Genomic DNA, 12,425 nt, shown 5'->3' on the forward strand with positions numbered 1-12,425 from the left:
TGTAATTATAGAAAAACAATACTCTCTAAACTACCAACCAGACAGCATCCCGGCTACTGGGAGGACTGTGTCACTCCCTCACAACAGCTGGAAAAACTGCGGCGGCCGCCTCTGGTGCAGCACGTGCTGGGCCAGGTTGCATGGCGTAACCAGGAAGTCTGGACTGGGACCTTAGTTCTTTTGAAGTCTAATGGAGGTTACTTCTCTCTCGCTCTACACTCTAAAAACTAGGAAGGGTATCGCAGGAGTGAAGCGGCCGGTTCCCTCTTCAAAGCGTCGCTTTACTCTCGCAAAATGTCGAGGAGAGTGAAATGCATTGTTCACTCTGTCACCAAGGAGAGAGTGAAATGTGCTTTTCACTCTCCCCTTCAGAGAGAGAGAGTAGAACTACTCTTGCGGCAATAGAGAACAAAACGTAGCGTAATCTTCTGCTTCAACTGTAGGTGGCTGGCACCGAACATGGCAATGTATCATTCATGCACGCTGAGCAAAGAACACCTTGTTTTGCTTCTAAGATGATGATGCTGTGTGGTGTTTTGTGGCGCAAGGGCCAGGTTTGGCCAAGAGCGCCATGACAAGTGGTAATGTTAACGATGTATTATGGAAGATGTGACTTGGCTGTAAAGTGGCCTAAAATAGTCGCTGTAAAGTGCGTAAAATCTACGTGCTATAAAATTATGGCGATGACTAATGACGAATACTATGAACATTAAAATCCATCGTAAAGGAATGATGCATTGTTTAAAATATGCGAGATGTTAAATTGCTTACAGCACTACTGCCTCGCCAGAGCCCTTGAACCACAAGGGCCTAGAGGCATGTGCTATTCAAAATAATTATCGCAGCGGCATCTTCTGAAGAGAGGAAGCGCTACGAACGTGTACTAACATGCAACACTTCATCTTTCAAAAAACCTAGGACGGCGTTGGTGTCAAAGAGTGGTTCTGGGCCAAGTAAGATAACAGGATGAAGGGGGATGTGGTGCCGGTATGCTAAGAGAAAATGTTTTTTTTCTTTCGGATTTGGCTTCTCGACACTCCAGTAGGACGTGGAGGACGGTCAGCCTCTCCCCGCATCTACCACAGGTTGGAGGCTCGTTTCCCGTGTGTAAGAAGTTATGTGTGCCAAAAGTGTGTCCTATTCTTAGACGGCAGAATAGGACATCTGTCCGGCGGGATTTTGTTACAGGAGGCCAGAAACCTTATTGTGGCTTTATTACATGCAGTTGCTTCTAAGAGAACAGGCCGCCGCAGTTCAAAGGAACGCGTAGCGAGCGCTCTACTTTTTCACTCGAATTTGCTCCACCGCGCGCGCGCGCTCAAGATCGCGGAACAACACAGCACCGGAGAAAGGTGATCCGTACAGCGAGCTGCACCGCCGCCGCGAAGGCCAGCCAAGATCGTATGTCAGCCATCTCGCGTCGCTACGAAAACACGACAGTCGTTCGTCATGCCTTGGATATAACAGCAAATCCTCCACGGTAAGTGAATTCTAACTTAGGTGCACATTCTCCGTATATGTCATGCTATCGCCAGGAAGTCGTCGCTGCGCTTAGCCGACGCGATTGACAAAAGATCAGGCATACGCGCTGTGTCTCTCCATGTCAATCGAAAAAGCCAGTCGTCGCGATAACTGCATGTGAGTTGATCACGTTGCCGTTGTCCGTAAGAGCTTTAAAGATCGCAAACGCTGCCAGAACTATGGTATGTTCAATAAGACGCCAGGCGAGAGGACGCTTAAAATGGTTCGGTCACCAGCCCGTGATTCCGAGCCTATGCGGAGCGTGATTAGCGTGCGTTTTGTGTGTTTGAATTTATTCAGTTTAGCAGTCTACTGTGTACGGAACGCTCTTGAACTAACGAATCACATAACAGAAGGCGTCACTTTGCTGGCAGCATGCTTTTTTTATAAATAAACCGCGCGCTTGACGGTATCTCGCGCAGGGGGAATCTGCGACCACTGAAGTTACGTGCAGCACCAGTGCTAGTTAGAAACTTTGCCGCAGGCATTCAGCTGCATGCTGCAAGCGGTCAGTTGGGCGCGTTATCTTGAACTTACTGTAAACGCACGAGGAATCCATGTTTTATGCTGAAAAAAGTATGAACCTCATATAAGCGATCTTGCGCGCGGCAGCTACAAGCGACGCGATGGAGATGGCTGTCGCGTTCGCTCGTCGCCTACAAGTCGTACTCCGTGCGAGCGACGATATTGAGCGACGCCTGCCCGGTGTTGCGGGCATGAGGGCTGCAATCACGCGTGACGCGTGCTTTAGTAATTTACGTTGATGTATTTTACTAAAAAAGTATCATAAAATATATCCGGAGGTCTTGCCGTAGGGTCTTATCCTTGCACGTATAAAAATTGAATCATTTGCTCGTTCCGCGCTACATTCGGTAGTATTTGAGCGATGTACATTACATCTAGTTCCGGCTTCGTGCTATTGGCTAGTCGCTCATAGCACTTTCGGGCGAAGAGCGATGATTTCTAGATTTCCAGAACCGAGCCACCTGTTCAAGCGACGGCCCGTTTTGTCGCTCGTCGCCGTCGCGCACTAAATCGCTCTCATAGTGTTTATCCCTAAGACTGAACTGTTTTTGCTCATGTATTGAAATGGCGTGATTATAGGTAGGTCTGGTTTTGTCTCCTGTTGCGGTTTTCGTGCATGGTGGGAAACTGAAAGGATGCTTATGTCTACGAACTCGGTGAATTGTCGAGCAGCTAGTTATGCATCGGCATCGAATATAACGGCTGCTGTGTGGAATTACAATTGCAAGGGCGCTTTGCATACGCTTATTGTTTCGGACATGCCTTTGCATTTGCTAATATGAGTTGGCGTGTCAGAGTTATGTCATATGAATAGCTAAATCAGCCTTCTTTTGGGGGTTACAAGCGTAATGTGTGCATTTTGCTATTGCATGGCAGATCAAAATGTGTTTATCGCTTGAATATTTTTAGTAGAGAAACAAAATATCAAAATAAAATGTTGCTTTAATTCCGTGTTACCAGTCTGTCGTACACAGAACAATAGGTTGGTGTAATAAACCAATAACTGCGGTTTAACTGCAACTTTTACATGCGTTCAAGAATCTAAAATGCTAGATTTCAAACTGCAGCAGTAGTCGGGTCTGTCAAAAATGAACTCCATTGTGCACCTCATACATGAAAATAAGTTCATGCCTTTTAGTAAGCTTAGATGCAGGCCGCAGTGAACTTTCTTGTTAGTACTGAAATGTGGGTAAGCTTGCCATAACAAGCCTCGTTGCCCTTTTTTATAGGCACATCCATATATCCATTGAACTGAAGACAATATTTTCATCCCTACTGAGCATCATGTTTGCAGCTATAATCCTCAAATTATGGCTTCAGCAGTGGCACAACCAGGGATGGTGCGGGGGGCACACTGGGCACGTGCTTAGGATGTGTCACAAATGGTGTTTGCGATACACCAGGCTCATGACAGACCTACGATGTCTGAAAATGACCAATATTCTATTCATTAGCAGGAGTATTCTAACATTCGTGCCGAACGAGGATGAACTGTCCGTTATTTCTTTTTTGTGTAAATCTAAAATTGAAGTTAATTTAGCAGTTGACTGTTGCAGTCATTTGGATGTTTTGCATGCATTTCACTAAGAAGACCAAGAGCTAAGACTTTCTTTTGTTGCCATGGCCTTGACCGTCTTGATGTTGTTTTGCACCATGCCCTTGTGTTGACTTTTGCATATGATATTTTTCAGGCACACGCTTTATATAACTCAAGAAGGCAGCTGCAAGGACACGAGGATGTGAAAGAGCCAGTGCAGAGCGACTTCACGTAGTGCAGAGGAGCCAATGCCAAAAAATCAAAATACATTGCCATGCAATTTGGACAAGAAAACTAGTATGTGGGTATATTGGGTGTACCATTTGACCAAATGTAACCAAAATCAAGATACAGTATGTTACACCAAGATGAAAATTCTCACGTGCTCCAGGCAGTCATCTTAACATGGTATATTTATGTAATGTCTCCGATTGGAAAGTCAAATCAAGTATGTTCTCTGGAGACAAACACATAGCAGCAAGTGTCATTGAAAAGTTAGAGATGTGTTTTAAAAAAGCTGATTAGTTCTGAGAAGTGACTGTTTTTTGTCTTGCCTCTCAACAGATACATCCATGTGATAAAAAAATAGTGGTACAATGAAATTGCATATTTGCTTAGTGACATGATAAATACTTGCAATGAGCATGGTGCCTGTGTTTACTATAAAAAGCAACAGCCCATGCTTGGTTAGGTTAGGCCCACTACAACATGCAGGCATGGGTGATTGGCGCTTTTTTTATTTCTGTGTCGTAAGGTTTATTCACGTGCGTATAAGTGCAATGGCACGCAGTATGGCTAGTACAAAAAGGGGGGGGGGCAGATATATGTAGCTCACTGTACACGACACAGGGCAAAGGAAATCCGTGTTCAGAAACGATGTTAAATGCCATGTACGTAAATTTTACAACGCTACTCATTCGAAGCGTGCACAGGTGCATACTGAAAAAGTTTTCCAGGGTACATAATTTAGTGCGTAATTTACACTAATTTTGCTCTAACCACAAGAAAATTATTTGAATATACTGCACGGAAAAACCTAAAGCGAATTAAATTGTGTGTCAGCTTCATGTGTACACATATAGTCTTTCCTATGCATTAGGTTTTTCGCGTAATGCATTACCAGTTGACAGCCTATCTTATGTGTACTCTGTTTACATTACAGTTGTTTATTAGTTTACTCATTTGTTTTGCAACTTATGAAATGCCGGTGTATATATATTTTCAACATTTGACATAACCCTGTATGTTTTGTAGGGACAACCCAGGACGTGCATTTCTCAGCACCCAGTCAACTGCCAGAAGTGACTCGAACACAGGCCACCGGTAAGTGGACATCTGTTGCAATTTCACATTATGCAGTTGGCTGCTGCCTTGTCCTGAGGCTTTTTTTTAAATCAGATTGTGGTGTCGTTCTAATGTACATTTTGACCACAAAGGTGCGATCATGTCTCACAGACGCATATATGGTTGCTATTCTCTGCGAGGGACGTGTTCTCGTGTTCGTGAAGCATTTGTGTTTGGCAGTATTGTCGCCAAATGAGTCACATATAAACACTGTAACTCGCCACTGCTGGGAAGTAGTTGCGAGAAACACAACATATTATGACGCTGTAAAGTTATTTCATTAATTCGAAGGAAAATTTTGCAGCAGGAAAAACGGTTGCTCTTCTAGGTAAACATGTCTTTTTCTCACAAGTTATTTAACCAAACCGTGGATGCGTGAAATTCATGACTTATGAATAGATTTTAATTCATCCTTTAGTAATGCTTCTAAAAGAGACTAGAAATAGCATGTGACTACCTCTCCAATCAGCAGATCATACACTTACATTCATAAGTGGTAGTTCCATGCTGTCTCGCACTCTATATAACCTTTCCGTTCAGCAGCATTGGAACTGGCGACTGCGTTTTCACAAGGAGGAGTGCACTTGGCACTGTATATGTATGTGTGAATTCGGTTTTCTTTGCATGTGTCGGCTCACTGACACAAACAGTGCAAAAATCAGTTGTACCATGAGGCTGATGGCGCCTTCTGCTGCTAGAAATGTGGCACTTCATATTTTATAGTACTGCATGACATTTAAATCAAAGCTAGCACATAAGATGATCAAGAAAACTAACCGCTGTTATAGCTGTTTTCCTCAAAGAAAGCTTGTCCTTTATGGACTGTGTTAATCTGAGCTCTCCACCGATGTTTCAGTAGTACTATCCCTTAGTGAGTGAGAGATTGGGGGCAATTAATCGTGTTAGTCTTTAAGTGGTGTCCTAATTATGTGTATTTGTTCCAACAAAGTTGTCTAGATTACTTTATTGTGTAGTGTAAAGCTTATGAAACCATCAGCAACTAGTGAGTTGCTAACATGCATGTGCATTTGTCACTATACAGGTGGCACTCGGCTGTACCACTGCACTGCTGCGAAAATTGCCAGCACCAGCGGCTTTGCAACAGCTGTTTCACAGCATGTCGGTATGTGCTAATCTATAGTTTTGTTGGGATGAGTTAGTATTATAGACCACTGCTACTCTGTATTGTGACAGATCCATATGATAAGTGATGTAATGGGCACAGCGAAAACATGTGAATGTTTTACTATGCTACATAAAAAGGCTCTCCTTTTCGTCACTGGAGCAGGGGAGAAGAGCATGCAGGCACTCCTGAATGTACATATATTGCAAAACATGAGAGAGACATATATATATATATATATATATATATATATATATATATATATATATATATATATATATATATATATATATATACAATTAAACTAAAATCAGGGACATTCCATCTTTCATATTGAATTGAATTGTACAGCGAAAAAATACAACGCAGACCACAGAGAAGCCCGCATGTTAACAGGTATGATACACACAATAATTCAACAGATTTGATACTTCAGGTGTGCTATTGTATGCAAGGGGAAAGGGAAAGGGGATAAAACCAGAAAAAAGAGAGGAGTGGAAAATAAAGGAATCGTGCCAAAAAGCATGAGAAACATTGTGCAGCCACGATCGCCAGCAGGACATCAAAAAAGCACTGATAAAATTACATACAGGGCAACCTTACGTATTGTTTGTTTCAATCAACTCAGATCACATGCAGCCATTACTGCAATCAAGTTGTTTCCTTATGTCATGAGGGAATGATGCGGGCCCAAAAAACTGTTTAGAGCTGAAGGATTATGTTCCATGCTTGCCTCATTACCTGCTTTTTATCATAATATTATCAGCTGCTTATGTTAGGGACAAAAAGTAAGAGTACGAGCTTTTTCCTAATTCGCCATTCCACACAGCATGCCTTTGTGACTATATGTACATGCAGATGATCCATAGATGAAAAATATTCAGTACAGTAGAATCTCATTACAAGATACTCTTAGTTGTAAGAGACATCTGAAAATGGTTTGGTTGGTTTGCCACATTAACAACACTGTACACAAGAGTCACCTTTGTTACTAACGACTTTTTAAGTAGTCACTACTTCGAAGGGACACAACCCAGACACATTCACTTAATGCACCTTGTGTGCTCCAAAGGGCGTAAAGATCACGCAATCCTCACACAGGTCAAGTGCGCATGTCTCTTTAGCATGAACTAGAAAAGGAGGGTAACGAGGACAGTGCAGGGCAGAAAGTGTCGACAGTTGAAGCTGACGAGCGTCTTAGAGAACCTCAAAGGCACTACGAGCAACAAGGCTTGCAAAGTGAAGTGTTTAACTTCCAGAAGTTAGGGAGGAAGCTAACACAATCTACAGTCACTAAAAAGCTGTGAATGTCTTCTTTAAAGGGCCCCTAAACCACCGAGGTTGAAATTTAGTTGCGGTGTTGCAGTTCTACATGTTAAGGCAACGAACATGAAGCCACGAGAATTTTTCAAAACGGTGCAGTAATAGTGGAGCTACGTGTTTGATTATCGAAAAGTAGTCCCCGCTCATTTTACTCTTTCATCTGGTACACGCCATCTGGACAGTATCGTCTTTTACTCGCCTAGCACACCTCCAAATGTTAGGGGACAGGCCATCACCAACGAGCTCTGTTGCTGCCGCGCAGGCCCGTCATCCTGCGAGGGGTGGCGCTAATGACCTTGCCAATACAATGGAACTGTATGGTGACTCTAGTTAAAGCGCCTCATAGGGAGACCCTTCCGTTGGCGTCTGTGTTCTTTGCCCCCATTGGCTGCCCACAATGGCATCGCGAGCAACGCGACGAGGAAGAAGGAGTGTGTATTTGCTTGCAGGTCTTGCCGGCAGTCGTACACTTTCGTTCGACCAATCGACAGCACCGGAAACTGGTGACATCATCAGAGACAGCCTGGTGATGTCAGGACAAACTGGGGGGTGCAGATAGGTCCAGAGAGGTGCACGGGGTCGTTTTCGTCATGTTGTGGTGCTCCCACAGTGCTACGCACTGTGGCGTTTGGCGTCGTCAATTGTGACGGCATTCTGATTTTGATGCGCATGTTTACTTTAAATGTTCAAAAAATGTCAAGAAGTGGTTTAGGGGCCCTTTAAGCCACCCTGAGCAATTATTCCTTCAGATATATCTAAACATACTTTAGTGATGATGCATAATAAGGTGATCTAGTCTGGCTCCTCAGTGTTTTAAAATTTTTGGTTTCGAGAGACATGTTTCCCGTGCCTCTTGAGTATCTCTTCTAATGAGGCTTAACTGTAATGTACGCACACAATTGTGTAACTCCTCCTGCAAGTATTATTCCTTAAGCCTGGTCACTGATGTGCAAAGCTTGTGGTTAAGTTCTGATGTCCGTACTTTTTAGAGCTATGTTTATTAATTCAGGCTGTTCTTATTGGTTCTTCGATGAAGGAGACAATGCCTACGAAATTATTGGCCCTGATGACGAGAGCCCTCAAGGGGCAAACGACATCTCTGCTGCAGAAGTGAGCCCGATACCACCTGAAGTTACCATGACAGGTGGCACGGCAGCAATAGATACAGAGACGGCCATGTCTACTGCAGCTGCAACAGTGTACGAGGCAAGCAGCAGTGTCAGAAGGAACCGCACCAGGCCTGGTAGAGCAACATGTGTGCTATCACTGTGACTTTTCTTTGTAGTGCATACAACTCATTTGCTCAACATACAAAAGCTTTTCACCACGACTGTGAGCCAGTGTTCTTGTGCAGCAAGTGCAAGACTAAGTTAGGTGTTATAACACACTACAAGCATCACTTTAAAATATGCAAACATATTACAGTTGTTGCCTCCCCAGCCAGCCCACATAGCGACAACAACGTGGAACACATGGTGGGACACACCTCTTCCCCATTAGAAGATAGTAGAGACTGTCAGTGTTGTTGCTAGATTAACTGGTCTTTGTAGGCAACTAGAAGGACAACACAGGTGTCATAAGATTGTTGTTTATGTTGTTGTTGAAGAGGTAAAAAAGAAGTTTGATGCAGCTGAAGTGCCAACTGATATTGAGCAAATCAAAAACAACCACCTGAGAAAGCAACACTATCGAAATTTGGGTATCTATGTGCCGCCAACTCTGGTAAAGATGGCATAGGACAGAAGTGTGATGAAAATCACACAGACACTGCTGCTCCATCACTGGTCACAGTGAGCACTGACTTATAGGGCAAGAGAGTCAACTGAAACGAACATTATGGCATAGTGTCATGCTCCTATGTGACCACTTTCCATGTTATTTTGCATGATACAGCTCAGCCTCCAGAAACGAGACTGCAACTTGTCTGTAAAAAGCTTTCACAAAAAATTATTCACAACACTATTAACACAGCAGTATCTTCTTTTTTTTGTGGGTTCGAGGTTCCCGGGTGTCCATAAATGCAAAAATTGCGGAAAAAAAGAACATGTGTCGTACTTACACCTTTTTAACAAGTACGAGAGGGACAGAACTTTTCTAGTCATGCATCTTCATCATACTATCAAGTTTTTAAATGCCTTTTATAGTTATTATTACCAGTTATATCTGAGTGCATTGTATGCATTTAGCAGGTGTAAAATCAGGTCAGTCGGATCAGATGCCTTATCTGCAAGAAAGCCCTATATTCAAGAAATTTGAATTAAAATAGGTACGTTACAGATGCAGTCTTTCAGCACTTTATTGCGTGTGGTTTAAGCATTGCTCAATACTTTTGTGGATGGCAGTTTCAACCGGCACAGCACTGCGCTTTGTCACGGTCACGTGTCTTCAAAGCGCTGTTTACCATTTGTGTTGATCTGTTTGTGTATTCATAGAGCAAGTTTTTAATTTATTTTTTCCGCATTCTTGTGCTTGCACTAAGCTTGTATAAGGCAGTTACAAAATGGGCGTCACTATAACGAACTGTTCTGTTGAGCTTACACTTGCAAATAATAGTGTTCAGATGGCCGCACTTCCATGTAGGTGCACCGATAGCTTTGGGTATGTTCTCATGTTTGTATAAATCTTATATAAGCTAGTTACAAATTGTATGTCACTAAGCATTGTGATATTCTTTAAAGAACTGCTTGGTTGGTTGTACACTTGTGAATTAGTATTGAGGCTGTGGTATTTCCATGTAGGTGCACTGCTAGCTTTCTGTGTGCTCACGTGTTTGTATTAAGCTTTTACAAGGGAGTTACAGCATGTACGTCACCAAGCGCTGTGATATTTTTAAAGAACTGCTTTGTTGGTTTTACACCTGTGAGTAATAGTACTCGGGTGGCACTAGTCGTGTCACACAGGGACCATTTGTATACATTATGCTCATGTAAAGCTGTTACAAAGTATATGTCACTAATCACTGTGATATTTTTTGAAGAATTGCTGTGCTGGTTTTACACATGTGAATAATAGTGGTCAGTACACAGTACTTGCGATGTATAGTTGAATTTATACAGTGCCAAGACATGGGCTGTATACGTACCAAAAGAAATGTATGTCGTTATATTGTTGTGATTATTACTGTTTGGATTTTATTAAACTCTAATAACATTTTTTCTTGTATCTATTGAGGTATGGCAATTTGTCATGCAACCAAACTGAGGACCTGAACTTGTGCATACAAATAAACAGCTAATTTAGGAGTATACTGCTCATATTCTGCGAAACCAGTTTAACAAATCTTGTACTACAATGCTGGAAAAATGACAGAGCTAACAGGGATGTACAGAAAGAGTTCTGCACTGGCTGAAGGACTGCCCCACACTGGAGTTGGTAATGTTGCGTTTATTGGAGTAGAACAGTAAGTGCACTTCTATTAAAAACGGGACAGTCAATGCAGAAACAAGGCAGACGAGCAGAAGTGGCACATTTTTTTCAGGGCCCTCCATGCCCACTACTGCATTTCTAGTCTTCCTGTGCTCTTCGTATAAGCCCCTGTTCAGCCAAGGTTTTTACTCCATGACAGTTGTTCTACTGGGTTCGTAGCAATATTGAAGAAAAAAATGCAATGGTTTTCAAGAACTTTCGAGGCCCCGACACAGTAACTTCAAGGACCTCGTGCGATTTTTTTAGTAGTTTGGACAGGCAATAACTTGTTCATCAACATTGTTAACTTTAATGCAAAAAAAGAAAACAAAACAAATCGCATTTCACTGATTTCAAACATTTGAAAGACTGCTAATTTGCCTTTCACCGCCAATCACTAAACGTACACAAGGAAGCATTTCAAGAAAGCGTTCAAAGTTTTTCTGCAATAGCACAACTACTTGGACCTGCAACACTTGCAGTTTTTTAATACTGTCTGGTTTGACAGTGTATGTGATGTCATCTGTTGCCTCAGCTTTTCACCACCAAATAAGCAAGTCGTTTGTAATTTCCTTTTATTGTGTCTGTAGCTCTCGATTTACTCATCACGGCTTTTCTTTGAATGCCTCAACTGTTGAGCTTCCTGCTTCTGCTCCTCCAAGTACATTTGTCGCTGGTTCCGTGTGCCTAAAACTGGTATCTGGAGCTCCTTTGTAATTTCAACTTTAAGGATGTCGCTTTCCTTCTATTACCTCCACAGACAATTCTCTGTGACATGCGAAGAGTGTCACAGAAGGGAAAAAAACGCTTGGCAATGTCTGCTAAGCCTAGCCAAGTGTACAAATTTAAGGACTTTACAGTACTTCTAAAAATTCCAGGGTTTTTAATGCCTTGAAAATGGCATTTTAGAAATAAAGGGTTTTCAAGGATCGCTACAAACCCTGGATTCTAGCACCTAAATAATTTTACGAGCTTATTTGGCATGGGGTTTGGAAATTCATGCTTTTTAGCTAACGCTGCACTATCTCTGTACATTGAAGCCACGAGAGCGCAACCATTTTGGAGTAAAGCAAAATACTGAAATCTTTTAATACCACTCTTTTTCTATGGAGCTTCGTATTGCCTAGTTAGGTTTACGAATGTGCCTGGTTTTGGTGGGCGTTTCTTCGACATTTTCTGTGAGAAGTAGATGACAAACCCCCATATTCAGAAATGTATCTTAATACAAAGCTCATGCTTGACTTTATATAAACGACGCCTGGTGCGAACGTCCCCTAGACGCTCACTGCGTTTCTTTTGGTGCGTTCACGGCTTGCGTCATTTAGATCGAGTCAAGCATGGGCTTCTAGTTATGATGCATTTCTGTATATGAGGGTAAGCGTGTGCAATTCCAGGCAACGCGTTGTGCTAAAGTTAACGCCCTATGCTCCTAAACTTTTGCGTACCTGTGGTGTGCGTGTATCGTGCAAGAAGGAACAGCGCAAACACCAGGACGAAAAAAAGCATCAACCACACCAGTGCTTCGTGGTGTGGTCCATATTTCTGCGTCGTCCTTGCGTTGCGCTGTTTCTTCTAAAATGCTCAACCAACTAGCCGACAAGTCCATCCTGTGCCTATATATTGAACACACGTATGAATGTAGATGGT

At 42.6% G+C, this 12,425-nt stretch overlaps 2 protein-coding genes across 5 annotated transcripts in view; one reads left to right on the forward strand and one right to left on the reverse strand.

The window, feature by feature from the left end:
• The window catches only part of LOC139054901 (uncharacterized), a 443,055-nt gene that overhangs the window by 176,677 nt on the left and 253,953 nt on the right, over positions 1 to 12,425 (reverse strand). The gene's annotated exons all lie outside the window — the stretch shown is intronic.
• On the forward strand, positions 1,358 to 10,583 carry LOC139059975 (uncharacterized). Its single transcript, XM_070538641.1, has 5 exons — positions 1,358 to 1,480; positions 3,738 to 3,880; positions 4,838 to 4,906; positions 5,970 to 6,050; positions 8,410 to 10,583. Exons 2-5 carry the CDS (start codon positions 3,832 to 3,834, stop codon positions 8,643 to 8,645), a joined length of 435 nt encoding a protein of 144 aa, XP_070394742.1. The 5' UTR covers positions 1,358 to 1,480; positions 3,738 to 3,831; the 3' UTR covers positions 8,646 to 10,583.

Source organism: Dermacentor albipictus, chromosome 1 (genome assembly GCF_038994185.2).
Source record: "Dermacentor albipictus isolate Rhodes 1998 colony chromosome 1, USDA_Dalb.pri_finalv2, whole genome shotgun sequence".
Taxonomy (NCBI): domain Eukaryota; kingdom Metazoa; phylum Arthropoda; class Arachnida; order Ixodida; family Ixodidae; genus Dermacentor; species Dermacentor albipictus.